The sequence below is a fragment of the Mustela putorius genome, unplaced genomic scaffold (assembly GCF_011764305.1).
Source record: "Mustela putorius furo isolate JIRA1106 unplaced genomic scaffold, ASM1176430v1.1 tig00000430_pilon_pilon_pilon, whole genome shotgun sequence".
NCBI lineage: Eukaryota > Metazoa > Chordata > Mammalia > Carnivora > Mustelidae > Mustela > Mustela putorius.
Window position 1 is genome coordinate 22,744,277 of NW_025421377.1, and position 20,927 is coordinate 22,765,203.

The following is a 20,927-nucleotide window of genomic DNA, read 5'->3' on the forward strand; positions in this document are numbered from 1 at the left end:
CATATAAAGCACCAGACCCACAATAAACACTCAGTAGATTACGTTCCATTTCCTTGGGTCTGCTCCCCAGGCCCATGCTTCCCCACCCCTTCCAGGGACTTGAAAACGTGCCCAGCACTGGGACCAGGGCTTTAACCATTTATTTGAATCTGTGGTAGTACATGTTTACCTTCCCTCCTGCCACTTTAGAACTTTGTCCGTGTCAACAGGCCTTCCCAGCAAATGAGATATGTACCAAAGGTGCTTATTGATTACTACGAGGCCTACATGGTATAATCTTGGAAAAACAACAAGTAAATTGACACGACTCATTTTAAAACCCAGTATTCATTAATGAATGCCATCCAGTAATGATATTTCTCCATTGTCATGAATTTTTTCAATTTCATCAGGGTCATACTGGCCCAGAAAAAATATTCACCAGGAAAAGGTTAATTATTAATAGTTGTTACTTGAAAAGAGTATAAAAAGGATTCTTCAATTCTTTGAGATGATAGAATACCTTCTTTCAAGTTTCATCTGCAACATGAAGACTCTTAGACCCATATGTTTTCTTGTTTTCTTCAGCTATGTTCAGTGTCAAACTCTTCAGAGAAGTTTACTAGCCGCAGGTAGGGAACCTATTTATAATCTACACAACCCCTGTGCCAGGACATAAGGCATAATGACTACTAAAATGTAGACTAAAATATAAGGAATGGCTTGTCTTCCTGAATGCTTATCACTGTCAGGAGAGTCATTGGAAATTGCTAGAAATTGGTTTGTGGAAGGGATGCAGAAAGAGAGCTAATATATTGAGGCAACACACACAGGAAGATCTCACTTTAGCCTTATTTCCACTCTAGTGAGGGAACAATACATTTCAAACACAAGTTTGGGTAAATGATTGTGGATAAAGCAAATGTGTTCGTAGTAGCAAGAATAATACTATGAGCTACATTCTTCAGTATCCATTCGGTGCTAGGTGCTGTGTTCGGTGCTACACTCATATGTTTCCATTTAATCCGAACAACTATCCATCATGGTAGAGTTTATTTATGTTTTCTAGGTAGAGAAACTAAAACTTTGAGAGCTTAAGCTGTTTTCCTAAGGCCACGCTCAGAATCAGAGCTGGAAGTTGAACTCAGAGTAACTGGCTCCAAAGCCTTTCCCTGTAACAGATATGATGATGGTTTCTTTATTTAACAAAAAGCTGCTCAGTTCTTCAGAAGAGGTTAGTATAAGAAGATACTGTTTTCAATAGAGAACTTGTGTGTGTGTGTGTGTGTGGTAAGTGGAGGTGATAAGAAAGATAAAGTTGATGAGTAAATGCAAAATGGGAGAGATACCGTCTTAGTTGAATGAAGCCTGGCGATGTGCTAATGATTATATGTTTGCTTCCAATGCTTTATTACATGAATTACCCTAATTTTCTTAGTATTCCTCAGATATGCTAGTAACTTCTAATATAAAGAATTAAATAACCAAATCATGTTACTTAATTCAGGTGTGTCAACACAAGTACATGCAACTATTTGTGGGCTAATGACAGATTTCAAGGGCACAATATATTTGAACAGAAGAAAGTCATTCACAGAAGGCAGGTAAAACACAAGTGAAGATATAGTCTGGCAATTCATTTTAATTCTTGATGGTAAATACAATAGATGTGGAAATTTATAAGTGAATAAATATGGATAACAGAATTATAAAGGGTGATTTCAAATTTGAAAATATCCTTTTATGCAAATAAAATCTCTTTTTTTTTTCAGCCTTGCGCCACATTAATAGCCAGAATTACCTGCAGGAGAACTTAAGAGACATGTGAGTTCTGTTATCAATATTCTCTTCTCTGAAATTTGAAATCACAATCATTTTGGAAGGGAGAGGGGCAGTGATCTAACGATGGTGGAGGAAGAGTTTGATTTCACCTTTAACAGTCTCACATGTGTAATGTTTCAGCACCAGCATCATGGTGGCTCAGTTTCTCCAGAAATTAACTTTTGAAGAGGTACAAACCATAGTCGAAGAGGTGGTAGATCTTGCAGACAAGTGCAAGATCCTCAAGGCACACGAGTCACCATCAGAATGCTCTCACCAGTTGGTAGGTGAATCATGTTCTGTCTTTCTCTCTCTTTTTTTTAAGCTAAAATTCCAACCAAAAGGTGTTATTATGAAGTGAGGTGTTGAAGAATTAGGTAGAGGACTTTAAGGCAACAATACAGACATCAACCACACTCAAAATGAAATCTTTGTAAGTTTATAAGCCCAAATTCTTCATTTCATCTCTGGGAGATCAGACTCAGAGAACCAAATGCTCAAGAGAATGGATTACAACCTAGAGGCCAATTTGTTCATTTTGGTTGGTTGCTCTGCCTCTGCCACTGGAGTACCACTGTCTGACATCCTCATATAAAGGTTCCTGGAAACCAAAATACTAATTTTAAAATGTTTCTAAGAGTATCTGAGATAGAAGAAAGAAGTGAATATTATTATGGGCTCTTTCCCTAGTTAGTAGAAAATCTTGGGGATTACTTCTGTCTCATAAAGTATGTGTATCTTACCATGAACAAATTATTCATCAACAACATATTTGTGCAATCTAGACATTTTTTGGATCAATTGTCTCATACCAAACATTTTAAACTACAAATCAATAGTTTTCTTCTTTATTGGTAAGTTTATTATTATTATTACTATTCCCTCTTCTTGGGGCTAAAACCTACCTATCTTTTACTAGACTCTTAGTAGACATAGAAAAACCATGAGTCTAATTAGAAACACATTTAATTAAATTTTTAAAAATATATTTATTTGAGAGAGAGAGAGTGGGGGAAGGGGCAGAGGTAGAGGGAGACAGACTCCTCTAGCAGATTCCCTGGCTGAGTGTGGAATCTTATGTGAGGCTCCATCCCAGGACCCTGAGGTCACGACCTGAGCCAAAATCCAGAGTCAGATGTTTTAACTGACTGTACCACCCAGATGTTCCTAGAAACACATTGGAAATGAAGTGCTTCTGCCAGTCACTAATCTTAGTTGTTTTATAGTGACCCCTTTTTATTTCTACCTCAAATGATGGGCTTTTTCCTGTCTTTATTCCCTAAATCTGGACATGTATTTTATTTGAGGTTTACCGCATCCCACACACTTACTGCCACTCCAAGGTACTTGAAAACTAACTGAGTTATTACATTTTCATCTGAACATTTGACACTGAATATACACTGCCTTAGAGTTCAGTTCTTAATATAAATTCCTATGGAAACCAAACTAAAAACAAATAGTAAGCAAGGAAATTAAACTTCATTTATTTCTTGGTGGATAGTTACCCAAAAAACCTTGATTTCGTTAGGCTCTGGAATTTTGGCTTATGTTTACTGTCTCTCAACAGCTGTATGAAAATGAGTTTGAAATCACAATTATTTTGGAAAGGAGAGAACGATAAATTCCATTTGGTCCATGTCTAACATGTGGGAATTTAGACTTAAAAACCTAAAAAAACTTGTGGTCAAAAGAACTATGTCCAGGGATTATTAAATACAGACTGTAAGAGCATGTCCTCAGTGGCCTTTTCTTGATAATAATTCTTTAACTTTCCTAGGAAAGTAGATCACACATGCTTCCCCTTTAAAGTATTCTTTCCTCCTCCAGATGACTACCTTCCTAGAGCACATTTGTCATAACCACGGAAAGGCTGACAAAGAAGAGTTTTCTCACTGTTGCAATATAAATAACAAAGCAAGACTCAAGTGCTTCCTATTATACAAAAAAGATGATGCAGGTTACAGTGATATATCCCAAATTCCAAATCCTGAGCAGATCTGTGAGATGGATGACGAGAATCAAGTGTCAGTGAAGGAGAGGTGAGTCATTTCTCCTTGCCATAGGCTCTGCAGAAGAGTGTTTTCCGATTTTGAAGACAGGTCTTTTCTTTATATATGGGTCTCTAAGAACACCATGATTTATTACACGAATTTAAGGTAAAAATTTGAGCTACAATATATATTTTGCTCCCTCAGAATGACAGTTACAATCTCAGTGAACCTGACAGGACATGGAAATGTCTATGTGTAGAAACATTAAAAGTGACTAGGACAAAAAAAAATTAAAAATAAACTTAATGGTTTCACTTATTTGTGGAGCATAACACATAGCATGGAGGACATGGGGAGATGGAGAGGAGAAGGGGGTTGGGGGAAATTGGAAGGGGAGGTGAACCATGAGAGACTGTGGACTCTGAAAAACAATCTGAGGGGTTTGAAGGGGCGGGGGTGGGAGGTCGGGGTACCAGGTGGTGGGTAATGGAGAGGGCACGGATTGCGTGGAGCACTGGGTGTGGTGCAAAAACAATGAATACTGTTATGCTGAAAATAAATTTAAAAAATTAAAAAAAATTAAAATAAACTTAAAAAAGGATTAGTACAGTGTTAAGGACCCTTCTCCTTAATGTTAGGTTAGTCAGACCAGCAGCAAGTGATGTTGAAAGGTTCAGCAAGTAAGCAGAGCGTAATAAACAGAGTATCGGGGACAGAGAGCAGGTAATAGCTCTGACAAGGGCTGGCATTTGGGAGACCCATCAAGGGATAGCAGAGAAGGTATCTGATAGGGCGTGGAGAGAGTCGGTCATTGAGAACATAGGAAGAGGTAACAACTGCAGATTCGACAGAGATGAGTTTTCTGCTCATAAATTCTGATTCTGTAATTCCCATCTGGAGTGGATAGCATTATAGCAAATGGGTAGGCAAGCTTCTGTTTTGTTTTCCTGGGGAGCACAGAGGCTTATTTGTAAAGAGGTGCAAGCAAGCGGCTTAGGTTTAGAGGCAGGAAACCAATGCCTAGAGAGGTAGAAATGATAAGAGAAACAAAAAGCTTCAGTTCTCGAGAAAGGCAATTCTAGCCATCTTATCAAGACAGGCTCAGACAATGGGAATAAGGCAAAGATCTGATTGCTGGTTCTAGAGGGCAAGGAGCATGGTAGTGATTTGATTTCAGGTTTTAGACATGAAACTTTAAACCAGAGATGAGTGAGCAGAGAGGGTGACTTCACCCATGTGGGGGCAGAATTGCCCCAGACATTACTGAGCCTTCAAGAGGAAATTAATTGACCCTTGCCACTTGGGTAGAAAGGACTGGGTACCTGCTAGCAGAGTCGGTCAAGAGTCCAACTCTTGGTTTCAGCTCAGGCCATGATCTCAGGGTCTGAAGATCAAGCCCAGTGTTGGGTTCTGCAGTCCGAGTGGAGTCTGCTTAAGACTCTCTGCCCCTCCCCCCTGCTTGTGCATACATGCATGTGTGAGTGTGTGTGCGTGCACCTGTGCGTGCCCTCTCCCTCCCTCTCTCTCTTTCTCAAATAAATAAATAAATCTTTAAAAAAAAGAAAAGAGAGGACTAAGGGATGGGAATTGGGCAGGTTCCAACTTGCCTGACATCAGGGGCAACCAAATGGGAACAGAAATAGGACCCAGCTATCTTTTTGCTATATTGCTGCTCTAAAGGAGAATTATAAAATCAGGTTTCTATTGAACATTCAGAGATTATAGAATCTAACCAATACTCAGGCAGTGAATCTAGTCTCTTCGGGAATATTTACAATGAAGTCAATATTAGGGAGTTATTTTAAATGCTAATCTTAACTTATATGCAGACAACTATAAACATTTTATCATTAGTTGTCTCATAATTATAAGGTAACAACTTCATTTAATTCTCAACCAAGGAAACAGTAACATATATCAGAGCTGGGAGGAGAGAGGTCAGCTCTTTCAGATGTTTCAAAAGAAAGCATAGTCTATAAATACATAAAACCATGGTTACTGGGGTGCCTGGGTGGCTCAGTGGGTTGGGGCCTCTGCCTTCCGCTCAGGTCATGATCCTGGGATCCTGGGATCGAGCCCCACATTGGGGTCTCTGCTTGGCAGGGAGACTGCCTCCCTCCTTATTTCAGCCTGCCTCTCTGCCTACTTGTGATTTCTGTCTGTCAAATAAATAAATAAAATCTTAAAAAAATATATATAGTTACTGTACCTTTGGATTATCTAAGGAATCTTCAATAGCAGTTTTAATTATTGTAAGCTCCTATTGTATGTCTGACTATAGAACCCGACTTTCAATCAAGCATGACCCTATGTTACCTTACAATAGGAACAGTCCATTTTTGAAATGGCTCTAATTATCAGAAAGCTTTTCCTTATACAAAGTTAAACTTTCGAGATTTGAAATTAGATTGGCTCATATTGAATATCTTCTAAGGGAACTGTTACTGTAGCACAAAAATGAACTCTTAATGCAGCATACACAATAAAGAGCAGAGGTATTGAATGGCTTTGGGGAAATTTCATATTGACCAAGAATTTTGCCTTATGTTGGGAGGCAGGTGTATGTTGATAGTATCAGTTCTGCTGTTCTGTTCTGTTTCTACAAGTTGGGCTTGAGAAACTGCCGATAAAAGCCTACTGACTAAACTTCAGGTTTAGTCACTAAACTTCACTAAACTTCATTCTCAGTTTGGGACCCCTTGGTGAGAATGAAGAGCGGCTTTTTTGGGGACGCATAGACCTACTTTTCTAAGTCGTGTTAATGAATGATGTTCAGTTCCATTATTTGGTCTGTTCTTTTCCCTCCATCAATTGTGGATGATTTTTTCCTTTATAGGTTTTAATTTAAATATTTCTTTTCCCCATTCTATCTTATTCCTTTATAGGTTTTTAAAAAGCAAAAGTGATAATCCCAGGATAAGCGAACTTTAGTGTGATAGCAAATAACCTCTAATTTAAGCAGCTCAATATAACAAAAGTTATTTTTTTTTTTCCTTCTCCCGCTCATGCTATCTGTCCAGCATAGACTGTAGTCTAGGAGGTCTCCTTATCATGGTCACTTAAGGACTTAGGTTGACAAAGACACCATCTCAACCCTTGCTTCTTTGATTACTATGGCAAGGGAAGGGGATGCTAGTAAATCAGGCACTGCTTCTTAAGCTTGTTTAGAAATAACATTCGTCATATCTTCTCACACATCATTAACCAGCAAGTCACACTGTCATACCTCACCTCATGGGGTGGAGGGTGTGGGGTGTGAATGCGCAATCCTACCATTTGCCTGAAGGGAAGGGAGTTGGAAATCTCTGATAAACAACTCTAATGGCCACCACCTCAGTGGTCATCCACCCACAAGAAAAGATTTTGTACTTTTAACCGAAAGGAAATGTTACCACAGGATTGCTACACACCAGTTGTTAGATAAAGTATCTATTAATGTTTGGTTAGTGCTTCAGGTCTCCTGCAAATCTCTTGTCTTTCGTTATGACACCACCATTCCCTATCTGGTCAGAGAACAGCAAGAAATACTCTTCTGATGAAGTCACATATGGGTATTGACCCCAGAAACTCTAGTCATCTTCGTGGACGGGATTTTCTCTTTTAGACTTCGCAGTGCTCAGGGATTTCTATTAAAATATTTTTAGCATTTCCTTGGCTATTCGTCATGAGATATAATTTAATTGTTCCAGGGAAGGTGATAGTAGCCATTTTTCTTTTGAATTCAGTGGTTTCTGCACCTGTATCCTTCTCTGGGATCCCAAAAGGACTTGGAGTTAGGTCCCAAAGGAACAGGCATACAGATATGTATTGTATGTATTGTCCAAGGAACAGGGGGGTGGGGAAAGTTAAACGTGAACCAAGTCCCTATTCTGTCAATTCCTCCATTATCCTTTCAGTGTTGAAAACCTGATTTTCTGAGGTCACCATTTTTTTGGTAATATTGGCCTACTTTACAAATACTACATATTAAACTTGCATTAGAAATAGTATTATGATCATTAGGATGGACTAAGCTATTCTGTGGTCATAAGGAAATCCTAAATTTATGAATAAATCCTAAAATCCTAAATTTTGGCTGAGTTCAGTAAAGATTTATTTCTTTTTCATATCATAGTCTAAATCGGGTCATTCCCTTTCGCGACTCTTGAAGAGTCTGGCTCCTGATTGAATCCTGGGAATGATTTTTTTTTTCCAGACCTGACAATAGACAATTATGGATGACAGGCCTCCGTAGGGCAAGCTGCCCTTCCCACAGCAGAATGGGGCAAAACACATGTTAGTCTCTGACGGAGCTTCAGTCAAGGGCTCAGTCCTCCCCTGATACCTACCATGTTTTCGTGTGTAGCTTCATGCCTAGCCCAGGGGCCTCTGCTGAGACTTCCTAATTGGGGGAATGGAGGGAGAAACTTGGACAGACTTCTGTGCACTTTGGCTCAGCACTCAGGGCTTTCCCACTCCTGGCCTTTTCTCCTCTCCTTCCCCCTGCCCCAGGGCCCTTGAAACCACAGGAGCCTCTTGTTTGGGAAGCCCTCAGGAGTAAGCCATCCCCAAGTCTATCGTGCTCTACTGGGTCCTCAGCTGGTCAGGACCCTGGCGGGCAAGTGGACAGGGGGAGAGACACTGTCTCCGGTTTAACCTCTTGCTCATATTATCCCAGTAAGTGACTAAAGTCTCGAGTGTTACTTTCCTTTTGTTTTCGTTGGCTACTCTGACACTTGGCCTCTCATTGCTCTCTAACTGGCCTCAGCTCCTGACATTCTCCTCCAAGGGGTAACTCGAGATCGCAAGATGTTTCCATCTCTGTATTATCTGAAGCCTGTGTTTCCCAGGTCACTGTGAAACAGAAAAAGAGCAGGAAATGTGCAGAGACATTAATAGCCACACCTCAAAATAGTGCAGAGGACATTCATTCATTCTTTCAGGACATTCCATCATCCAGAGCTCAGTTACATGTTCTCAACCTCACTGCAAGGGAGTCTGGAAAAGGAGTGTCCCTGTGCCCACAGGAAAAGAAAATGGGTTTCTGTGAGCCTTGAGCCAGTTTTTGCCTGTAATGTCATCTTGTTGAGTATTTTTGCATGTGGGTCTGTGGGGTCTTTTGAGCAAGCTTTGCAAAAGTAGGAGGAGATATGTATTATAAGTGAAAGGTAGACCTGATGTCTAGGCTCTACGAGTGTGAGGAATGAATGAACTAGAGAGGAAAAGAAAGACAGAGGACTTAGTCTCAGACCAAAATATTGAGGGGCACATCTTGGAGAACAACGACAGAAGTTCTAGAAAGAACTTCTGGATGATCTTGAGAGGAGATCATCCTCTCCCCTAAAAGCTTCTAAATTTTATCTTCCTGCACCTGCTGCACAATCCTGTGTTTATAATTCAGATTGGACTACTGAACTTCCTTTCTTATGTAGAAAGGACAAATTTTAGCTACTTTTTCTTTCCCCACCATCCTGGAAGTTACAGTTGTTTATTTCATGGGCATTCAGTGAACGTCTGACTACACAGTGATCTGTTCAGAGTGACATGAACGTGCGATGTGTTTATGTATCATGCTACCCCATCTCTTTTACTACGAGATTCTAGAAGTTCAGGTCCACAAAACTGGATGAAGAAACAATCTTGGCACATGTTCTTGAATTCTAAATTACACAACTATGTATTTGCCAACTTACAGGTACATTTATGAAACGTCTCGAAAGCATCCGTTCTTGTATGGGCCCACAATTCTGACCATGTCTGCTTGCTATGAAACAGCTATCCAGTCATGCTGTCAAGAAAGAAATAAAACTGAATGCTTCCAGATAAAGGTAAAATATCTATATGTCAACTATTATTTAGAATCCTGCTCTGCAGAGTGTGGACTGTGAACAACAGCACAGGCCATGGGCAGCGCATTGGAAATGCAGAATCTGAAGCTTTTCTCCAGACCTACTAAATAAGACTTTATTGTAATGAGATACTGAGGCAATTCATATTGTTATTATAATTTGAAAAGTAAGATTTAGCATAGACATTACTTCATCATATATATCTAATATTCAAGTTATTATTGTTGCATATCAAAACACCCCAAAATGTATTAATTCAAGCCAACAACAATCATTTCACTATCTCTCCATGATTTCTGTGGGTCAGGAGTTCAGGAGGGGCTCATCTGAGCAGTTCTGGCCAATGCTCTTTCTTGTGGTTGCAGTCAGACAATGGCTAGCTCTAGGACTCTGGGGGGCTGAAGCTCCTGGGGGCTAGTTCAACATCGTTTTCTTCTCATAGAATCTCAGGGCCTCTCCATGTGGCCTCTCTGCCTTGGCTATAGCTTGGGCTTCCTCACAGCATGGTAGCTTCAGGGCAGCTGGATTGCTTACATATGGCCAAAGTCTTCAAGAATGCATATTCTAGTTGTATGGCCTTTTTATGAGCTAGCCTCAGAAGTTACTTCTGTCACAGGCTGTTGGTTGAAACACTATAAAACTACGGGACACCTGGGTGGCTCAGTGGGTTAAAGCCTCTGCCTTCGGCTCAGGTCATGATCTCAGGGTCCTCGGATCAAGCCCCGCATAGGGCTGTCCATTCAGCAGGGAGCCTTCCTCCTCCTCTCTCTCTCTGCCTGCCCCTCTGCCTCCTTGTGATCTCTGTCTGTCAAATAAATAAATAAAATCTTAAAAAAAAAACCCAACACTATAAAGCCTCACTGGTTGGAAAAGGTTAGTATATATACTATGTTTCTTGATGGGAAGATTGTCGAAGTCTCATTGTAAGAAGAGCCCGGGATAGAAGCTATCACTATAGCCATCTTTGGAAAATATAATCTATCACATTTAACTTTAACCATGTAGCCTTTTCTCTTTCACTGAAGAGACATAAATCAGTGATTAGTTCTATGATTAAAGTACTTTTCATGCATGTTCATTAAAGGTTTTAAATACTAACATAAAACGACTAATTTAGAGAGGGCACCAGGTGAATTTTCCAAAGGTTGTCCTGAAATGAGTAGTAGGTTGATGATCATTTTGATGAATCCCTCAAGACTAAATGCAGAGCCGTTTTATTCTTACTGGTTTCTTTGATCTTCTCAGTGCAGATTTATCTCATATTCTCCAAAACCACTATTTCTCTATTCTTCCAAACCTATTTTCCTATTGAGCTCCTCAGCATCTACCTTGAGTAAGAAATTCATGTATCTAAAGAGCTTCTGGCATATGCTCAGTACTCAATAATTATAGCTATTATCATTAAAGATATTATCATTATCATATATGTGTGAGTATATATATAGATATATAACCTCCCTCTCCATCTGTCCCCTGGTGACTGCTTCAGAAGTCAATTCTGAATTCCTAAGCAGGAGAGTCTTCCCCCCCCCTTTTAGGTTTGTGTTAATTAAAAACAGAAAAACAAATGATCATGCTGACTTATATCTCATTACTTCACACTTCTAAAGAATGAAACTTTTTGTGGAGGTTAAGCTTTTTTAAAATTAACTTGTGCTTACTCTCTTAAATTACAAGTTTTCTTAATCTCAACCCTTCTCAGTGGAGAATTTCCCTTAATGTATAATATGCCCTTATAAAGTTAGCCAAGAGTTCTTCCCTCTCCTACCCAACTTTATGATCTCTACAGTATTGCTGCTTCCAGGATGCCTATTCCTAATAGTTCTTGCTTCTTTCTCAGAGAAAATGACAACCAAGTGCGTAAAAATTGTGCCTATGATCAGAGAATGTGGTTTATGAGTTAAGTCTTCAGAGGCTTTTGAAGAAGTAGACAACTTGTTTGTACTAGATTTTAAATGAGTGTACTATAACAAAATCAGGATTAAAGTAATAACTACATTTATAATTAATCATAAAATATAATTAGTTATATTTAATAATAATTACTAAATTAAATTTAATTATTGTGCTAGTTTTGTGGTTTGAATATTGCCTTTTTATATTTTTTTTACTTATGCTTAAAAATAGCACTGGAAGGTACAATTAGCCAAGGTAAAACTAACCTATGGTCATTATAGAGTTTAAGTCAAAATATAGAGCTGTTCCAAAATTTTAAAATATTACTAATATTCCTAGTACACAGATACCAATTTTAGTGTACTTCCTTTTATTCATTTTTGCATTCACAGATTTTATTTTGTACATTGTTGTGATCACACTGAATATATAGTTTTGATTCGAGATTTAAACATGCCTCCTTTTTACTAGAAGTATACTACTTGTCAAAATTAATGTGCTATTATCTATTTTACCATCACTCTGTTGAGACATTTTATTTGTCTCCAAAATTTTGCCATCGTAACAAAACATGTATGTTCTTCTTTTTGCATAATTGTGTTTTTATTTATGTAGAAGAATTTATCCGCAATAATTTCCAAAGTAAAAATCCTGGATTAAAAACTATGAATATATTGGGGGAGGGTGACTTCATTAATGTATTTCACAAAACTGGAGCATATATTGTAGATAAGCAATAGGAAACATGTCCAAGATGACAGAGCTAGTAACTTGAATAAAAACAAATACAACTGTAAGACATCATTGAAATTTATTCTTGTGGCTCTCTGGACTTTTGTTTCCTCGATTTCATGTCTTCTTTTTATTCCAAATGTTTGAGGTTTTAGAAGACGTGATCTCTGGGAAATAAGATGCTATTTTATAAAACAAAGAAACAAACAAAACAAACCACATTTTGCTTTTGCATTTGGTCTCTTAAATAAGAAATAAAGATTTTCTAATTTTGAGGGGATAGACAATTTTTATTTTTCTTTCTTGTTTACTAATGACTAGAGTGATTTTTCTGTTACAACCACATTTCTTTGATGAGTTGTTTTTCTAATTACAGCTAGAACCCATCAAAAAATACGTTAAAGAAATATCTTTGAGGCATCACCATTTGTGTGAAATTGGGATTAAGTTCAAGCACCAAGTAGCAAAAGCAGTGTAAGTTACTGATTGAGCTATGTGGACCCTGTGGCTGTTGGGTCACCCCATTTGATCAAACTCATTTGAAAAATCATTTTTCTTACATTTAATTATATCTCTCAGTGCAAACCTCGTTCCTTTCTGCACACGAATGCTACTTGCCTGTCAACAGGGCATACAGAGCTGGGCTTGAAACCGCACAATCCTCATCTCTACCCAATGTCTTCTGCCTCAGTTTCTTCCATCTGGTCAGATCCCTTATCTCTGCGTTAGTGCACAGAAGATTCTGCACATGAATATGTAAGCACTTAATTGTTCCACATAACAAAGGCTGACAGACCAAGTGTATTTGTTTCTCTGGGAGGGTAGGAAAGGTTTTGGCTCCCCATGTTATGCAGAACAGAAAAACCTAGTGGTATTTTTTGGGTAGGGATGGAAGAATGTGGATTGAGGAGAATCTGATGTTATTCAGTGTGCCTGTTTCCTGGCCCAGATTGTATTTCTGTCCAAGTTTGCCTGTGAAGGGATGTATCCTTCCTTCTGTCACCTTCTTGCCCAGGCTGGGACAGCGCTGGGCTGGATGGAAGCTTCGTACTGTTTATAAGGCAGGCCCATTTTCCCTATTGTTGGAGAAATTTGGAGGATGTTGTTCGGTTGTCAATGGAGAAGCGAGGGAGACCTAAGACTCTTAGAATTATTGTCTTTATGATGAAGAATTTTACTTGGAGAGTCAGGTCAGATAAATTTTCAAATTACCCATTAAAACAACTCAGCTTCGTTAAGTGATCATTTCCATGATGAAAATTTTGAATATTTTGCATGATTATGAATTGAATGGCATGTGTTTTGTGATTTAGATCTTTGTGTGGCTCTGAGAGTTATCCTCGAAGGAACAGGAAGCATTTATTTATTTATTTATTTATTAAAATTTTTTATTTTTTATAAACATATATTTTTATCCCCAGGGGTACAGGTCTGTGAATCACCAGGTTTACACACTTCACAGCACTCACCAAAGCACATACCCTCCCCAATGTCCATAATCCCACCCCCTTCTCCCAACCCCCCTCCTCCCAACAACCCTCAGTTTGTTTTGTGAGATTAAGAGTCACTTATGGTTTGTCTCCCTCCCAGGAACAGGAAGCATTTAAAATATACTCTCTTTCTCCTACATCTGCAAATGCGTTTCTATTATTTTGGTTACCCAATGAACTAGAACTGATTTTTTAGAAAGGATTGAATTCAAAATATGGTTAAAGAAGTACTTACTTTTCTTTTCAGGGAATTGGTTCTGCTGACTAAAAAACTACCAGAGGGTAACTTCTCTGAAATTGCCAGGCTGGCTGTGGATGCACAAAATCTCCATCAGGCCTGTTGCGAAGGAGACGTCGTCACATGTGTACTCGGCAGGGTGAGAGAGAGCCTCTCCTTTCTTAAAGCCTTGAAAACTTCAAGCCTTGAAAAGCCTTGCAATTCTTTTTTTTTTTTTTTTTTTAAGATTTTATGTATTTGACAAAGGGTGGGGGCAGCACAAGCAGGGGAAGGGGAAGAGGGAGAAGCAGGCTCCCCGCTGAGCAGGGATTCTCAATATGGGGCTCAATTCCAGGAACCTGGGATCATGACCTCAGCTAAATATAGATGCTTAACCGGCTGAGCCACCCAGGTGTCCCCAAACTTGCAATTCTTAAAGAAAGGTGACCATGGTATGGAATGAATCTAAAACAAAGTCATGAGCATTTCTGAATCTTACCAATAGGATAATCAGTCATGTCTCCCCTCTTGTCTTGTCGCAGCTCAGGCAATGATTTTCTTCTTCCTCCTTCTCCCGCTCCCCAGTTGTCTCCCTCCATCCCTCCTTTCTTCCTTACTTATCCCGTCTTTCTTCACTTTATTCTCTTATTCTTTAATTTTTAGAGTTGACCTCTCATTTCCTTCCAAGTTTACATTTCACTCACGTTTGAATCCCAAGCAAGTCCCCAAACTGCAACCCAGATCCCCAGGCCACTTCAGCCTGGAGGAAAAAAAGAAGCATGAAGACAAAGATGTGGGCCTGGGGTTTGGGGCCATGAACACCACAGAATTCACCTTCCCCTCATCCAAGTGTAAGTTCTCTCAATTCCAGAGAAGGAAAAATTGTAACCGTCAAAAACCTGATGAGGCTTTAGTCAATCACAGGTTACAAGTCCTGTTCCTACCATTCTGCAAGTTAGAAAATTGAATAATTGTCATCATGATAAATAAAACCCAGGGACAAAGAAGGACTAGTATCATCATTTCATGGGGACGTCCATGACTCTTATGGACAGAAGCGCCCACCTTCAGCCATGTTAGTCCCAGTCCATGAAAGATTAAGGGATATGAGTAACTATGGGAATGAAAATAGAAAGTCATCACACAGACATTCAGTCTAGACGGATTCTACATCCCCAACTATTTACTTCTCTGGAACAGAGTTGGGGTCGGACCACAGCTCTTCTTTGGTCCCTCTTGTGGTTGTCAAGTCAGTGACATACTCAGCCCCACCGTTGAGAAGGGTGGGCACAGCCAGTGGCCCTTCCTACCTGGAGATGGACAGTATAATGTCCTTGAGCTTCTCTCTGTATGGCAGGAATCCCAACCAGTGCTGGAAGGAGCAGTCCCCTGCCTACTTAGAAGAAGTCCTGGCTTTTCAGGACAGACTATTAGAATGTGATTTGTGTGAAGATTAGGTAAACTTGGGGAAAAGTAAAGAGAAAATGGGGGCCTGACTGACTCAATCATAATTGAAACAAAACAAAGCAAAATCTCTAATATCCTTTAGCACATAAATAATACCTATGCCAGCAACTTCATTTAAAATCCTACACCATGTCAGGAAGCCCAGAACAATCATTAATGATTTCGTTGTGTTGGCTAGCATTCACAAACAATATAAAATAACTATAAATGGTTCTAGCATTCCTGTCTTGGTCCAGACTTTCATGGAAACAGGTGTAAAGTTGTTGACTTGAGAAAGATACTGTGTATGTGTTAAGAGATTTTTCATTCTTATTTTAGAGGTTTTTTTTAAAAAATATTTTATTTATTTATTTATTTGAGAGAGAGCGTGCACATGAAGTGGGGTATAGAGGGAGAATCTCAAGCAGACTCTGCCGTGAGCACAGAGCCCAGTAAGAGGCTGGATCTCATGACCCTGAGATCATGAGCTGCGCCGAAATCAAGAGTCCCAAACTTAATCAACTGAGGCACCCAGGTGTCCTGAGGTGGTTTCGTTTTTAATTAGGATGGATTCTTTACATTAGTAAATGTTCTTCTGTTTTCTTAGGATCACCATTTGACTTCATATAACTTATTCATTGGTGAATCATATTAAAAGATTTCTTAATTTTTAACCATCTTTAGACTGTTTAGACCCATCATTTTTTTTTTGCTATATTTCTGGATTTTATATATACATATTTTTCAAACTCTTGCATTTATGTTTACATGAACTTTCAGGTTTTGCTATGCAGTGATGCTACCTTCCAAAAACTGTACTGTTTTTCCTCTCAAAATCTCTGAAATAATGTAACAGTATTGAGAATGGTCTGTTTTGTGACGGTTTGAAAGAACTTGTCCATGAAACTGGAGCAGGGATTGAGACAGAAACCAGTGGGACAGTTTTCCATTTCTTTTGCTATAGATTTATTTTGACATTTTTCAGTCCATCCTCACTACTTATTAATTCAGTGCTTGTGAATTCACCTGTTTCCAACATTTATCTGTAACCCCCAAGTCAATTCTCATGGCACTTTAGGGGTTGCCCGCAGACTTGGGCACGCTCAGAACAGTGGAGAATTCAGGTTGCTTGACACCCATATTCCCAGTTGGGAGGGAACACGACAAGGCTCTGCCTTCTTGTTTTAGCTCTTGTACTGTAAATAAGTATCCTTTCTGCAGTCTAGTGCCACGTTTTCCACATTTTTGTGTTTTTTTGTTGGTGAGTTAGCTGTTTGAAAAGGCCCCCAAGCATAGTGCTAGGGTGCTGGGAGAAAATAATGTATTAGACGTATTAGTTCAACATAAATAAATCAATAATATATATTAAATAATGTGTCTTTAAAAAGAAACACACATAGCACAAGGTTAGGTCTTGATCTGTTGATGACAGAAATGTGACCAGAAACTTGCAAGGAACTAATCCTGGATTCCACTAGGGCTGATAAGTCAGTATTCAGAAATTCAGTGAATTTATAACTATTGTGACTAATGAGCAGCAACTGCACCATTTTGGGGTCAGATTTTTATAATACACATTTTTTTTTTTTTTAGCACCACAAAGTGGTGGGGCTGATTTTCTTTCTTTCTTTTTTTTTTAATTTATTTTTTATTTATTTTCAGCATAACAGTATTCATTATTTTTTCACCACACCCAGTGCTCCATTCAATCCGTGCCCTCTATAATACCCACCACCTGGTACCCCAACCTCCCACCCACCCGCCACTTCAAACCCCCCAGATTGTTTTTTAGAGTCCATAGTCTCTCATGATTCACCTCCCCTTCCAATTTCCCCCAACTCCCTGATCCTCTCTAACTCTCCATGTCCTCCATGCTATTTGTTATGCTCCACAAATAAGTGAAACCATATGATAATTGACTCTCTCTGCTTGACTGTCCATGTTGCTAAGTTGGGTATTCATCCTTTCTTTTTTTTTTTTTTCTCTTTTTTTTTTAATATAATTTTTTATTTTTTATAAACATATATTTTTATCCCCAGGGGTACAGGTCTGTGAATCACCAGGTTTACACACTTCACAGCACTCACCAAAACACATACCCTCCCCAATGTCCATAATACCACCCCCTTCTCCAAAACCCCCTCCCCCCAACAACCCTCAGTTTGTTTTGTGAGATTAAGAGTCACTTATGGTTTGTCTCCCTCCCAATCCCATCTTCTTTCATTTATTCTTCTCGTACCCACTTAAGCCCCCATGTTGCATCACCACTTCCTCATATCAGGGAGATCATATGATAGTTGTCTTTCTCCGCTTGACTTATTTCGCTAAGCATGATACGCTCTAGTTCCATCCATGTTGTCGCAAATGGCAAGATTTCATTTCTTTTGATGGCTGCATAGTATTCCATTGTGTATATATACCACATCTTCTTGATCCATTCATCTGTTGATGGACATCTAGGTTCTTTCCATAGTTTGGCTATTGTGGACATTGCTGCTATAAACATTCGAGTACACGTGCCCCTTTGGATCACTACGTTTGTATCTTTAGGGTAAATGCCCAATAGTGCAATTGCTGGGTCATAGGGCAGTTCTATTTTCAACATTTTGAGGAACCTCCATGCTGTTTTCCAGAGAGGTTGCACCAGCTTGCATTCCCACCAACAGTGTAGGAGGGTTCCCCTTTCTCCGCATCCTTGCCAGCATCTGTCATTTCCTGACTTGTTGATTTTGGCCATTCTGACTGGTGTGAGGTGATATCGCATTGTGGTTTTGATTTGTATTTCCCTGATGCCGAGTGATATGGAGCACTTTTTCATGTGTCTGTTGGCCATCTGGATGTCTTCTTTGCAGAAATGTCTGCTCATGTCCTCTGCCCATTTCTTGATTGGATTATTTGTTCTTTGGGTGTTGAGTTTGCTAAGTTCTTTATAGATTCTGGACACTAGTCCTTTATCTGATATGTCGTTTGCAAATATCTTCTCCCATTCTGTCAGTTGTCTTTTGATTTTGTGAACTGTTTCCTTTGCTGTGCAAAAGCTTTTGATCTTGATGAAATCCCAATAGTTCATTTTTGCCCTTGCTTCCCTTGCCTTTGGCGTTGTTCCTAGGAAGATGTTGCTGCGGCTGAGGTCAAAGAGGTTGCTGCCTGTGTTCTCCTCAAGGATTTTGATGGATTCCTTTCGCACATTGAGGTCCTTCATCCATTTTGAGTCTATTTTTGTGTGTGGTGTAAGGAAATGGTCCAATTTCATTTTTCTGCATGTGGCTGTCCAATTTTCCCAGCACCATTTATTGAAGAGGCTATCTTTTTTCCATTGGACATTCTTTCCTGCTTTGTCGAAGATTAGTTGACCATAGAGTTGAGAGTCTATTTCTGGGCTCTCTATTCTGTTCCTTTGATCTATGGGTCTGTTTTTGTGCCAGTACCATGCTGTCTTGATGATGACAACTTTGTAATAGAGCTTGAAGTCCGGGATTGTGATGCCACCAACGTTGGCTTTCTTTTTCAATATCCCTTTAGCTATTCGAGGTCTTTTCTGGTTCCATATAAATTTTAGAATTATTTGTTCCATTTCTTTGAAAAAGATGGATGGTACTTTGATAGGAATTGCATTAAATGTGTAGATTGCTTTAGGTAGCATAGACATTTTCACAATATTTATTCTTCCAATCCAGGAGCATGGAACATTTTTCCATTTCTTTGTGTCTTCCTCAATTTCTTTCATGAGTACTTTATAGTTTTCTGAGTATAGATTCTGTGTCTCTTTGGTTAGGTTTATTCCTAGGTATCTTATGGTTTTGGGTGCAATTGTAAATGGGATTGACTCCTTAATTTCCCTTTCTTCTGTCTTGCTGTTGGTGTAGAGAAATGCAACTGATTTCTGTGCATTGATTTTATATCCTGACACTTTACTGAATTCCTGTATAAGTTCTAGCAGTTTTGGAGTGGAGTCTTTTGGTTTTTTCCACATATAGTATCATATCATCTGCGAAGAGTGATAATTTGACTTCTTCTTTGCCGATTTGGATGCCTTTAATTTCCTTTTGTTGTCTGATTGCTGAGGCTAGGACCTCTAGTACTATGTTGAATAGCAGTGGTGATAATGGACATCCCTGCCGTGTTCCTGACCTTAGCGGAAAAGCTTTCAGTTTTTCTCCATTGAGAATGATATTTGCGGTGGGTTTTTCATAGATGGCTTTGATGATATTGAGGTATGTGCCCTCTATCCCTACACTTTGAAGAGTTTTGATCAGGAAGGGATGTTGTACTTTGTCAAATGCTTTTTCAGCATCTATTGAGAGTATCATATGGTTCTTGTTCTTTCTTTTATTGATGTGTTGTATCACATTGACTGATTTGCGGATGTTGAACCAACCTTGCAGCCCTGGAATAAATCCCACTTGGTCGTGGTGAATAATCTTTTTAATGTACTGTTGAATCCTATTGGCTAGTATTTTGTTGAGTATTTTCGCATCTGTGTTCATCAAGGATATTGGTCTATAGCTCTCTTTTTTGGTGGGATCCTTGTCTGGTTTTGGGATCAAGGTGATGCTGGCCTCATAAAATGAGTTTGGAAGTTTTCCTTCCATTTCTATTTTTTGGAACAGTTTCAGGAGAATAGGAATTAGTTCTTCTTTAAATGTTTGGTAGAATTCCCCCGGGAAGCCGTCTGGCCCTGGGCTTTTGTTTGTTTGGAGATTTTTAATGACTGTTTCAATCTCCTTACTGGTTATGGGTCTGTTCAGGCTTTCTATTTCTTCCTGGTTCAGTTGTGGTAGTTTATATGTTTCTAGGAATGCATCCATTTCTTCCAGATTGTCAAATTTATTGCCGTAGAGTTGCTCATAGTATGTTCTTATAATAGTTTGTATTTCTTTGGTGTTAGTTGTGATCTCTCCTCTTTCATTCATGATTTTATTTATTTGGGTCCTTTCTCTTTTCTTTTTGATAAGTCTGGCCAGGGGTTTATCAATTTTATTAATTCTTTCAAAGAACCAGCTCCTACTTTCGTTGATTTGTTCTATTGTTTTTTTGGTTTCTATTTCATTGATTTCTGCTCTGATCTTTATGATTTCTCTTCTCCTGCTAGGCTTAGGGTTTCTTTCTTGTTCTTTCTCCAGCTCCTTTAGGTGTAGGGTTAGATTGTGTACCTGAGACCTTTCTTGTTTCTTGAGAAAGGCTTGTACCGCTATATATTTTCCTCTCAGGACTGCCTTTGTTGTGTCCCACAGATTTTGAACCGTTGTATTTTCATTATCATTTGTTTCCATGATTTTTTTCAATTTTTCTTTAATTTCCCGGTTGACCCATTCATTCTTTAGAAGGATACTGTTTAGTCTCCATGTATTTTGGTTCTTTTCAAACTTCCTTTTGTGGTTGAGTTCTAGCTTTAGAGCATTGTGGTCTGAAAATATGCAGGGAATGATCCCAATCTTTTGATACCGGTTGAGTCCTGATTTAGGACCCAGGATGTGATCTATTCTGGAGAATGTTCCATGTGCACTAGAGAAGAATGTGTATT

At 39.0% G+C, this 20,927-nt stretch overlaps 1 protein-coding gene across 2 annotated transcripts in view; it reads left to right on the forward strand.

The window, feature by feature from the left end:
• The first annotated feature begins 492 nt into the window (after positions 1-492).
• LOC101677150 (alpha-fetoprotein) overlaps positions 493-20,927 on the forward strand; it is a 54,355-nt gene continuing 33,920 nt past the window's right edge. Inside the window, exons 1-8 of one of the 2 annotated variants that reach the window (XM_004766282.3) lie at positions 493-611; positions 1,049-1,213; positions 1,752-1,803; positions 1,942-2,083; positions 3,631-3,842; positions 9,469-9,601; positions 12,627-12,724; positions 13,988-14,117. In XM_004766282.3, coding sequence (XP_004766339.1) covers positions 1,952-2,083; positions 3,631-3,842; positions 9,469-9,601; positions 12,627-12,724; positions 13,988-14,117 — 705 coding nt within the window. In that variant the 5' untranslated portion in view covers positions 493-611; positions 1,049-1,213; positions 1,752-1,803; positions 1,942-1,951. The remainder of the gene's footprint in view (positions 612-1,048; positions 1,214-1,751; positions 1,804-1,941; positions 2,084-3,630; positions 3,843-9,468; positions 9,602-12,626; positions 12,725-13,987; positions 14,118-20,927) is intronic. The other variant, XM_004766280.3, reaches the window with a different exon arrangement.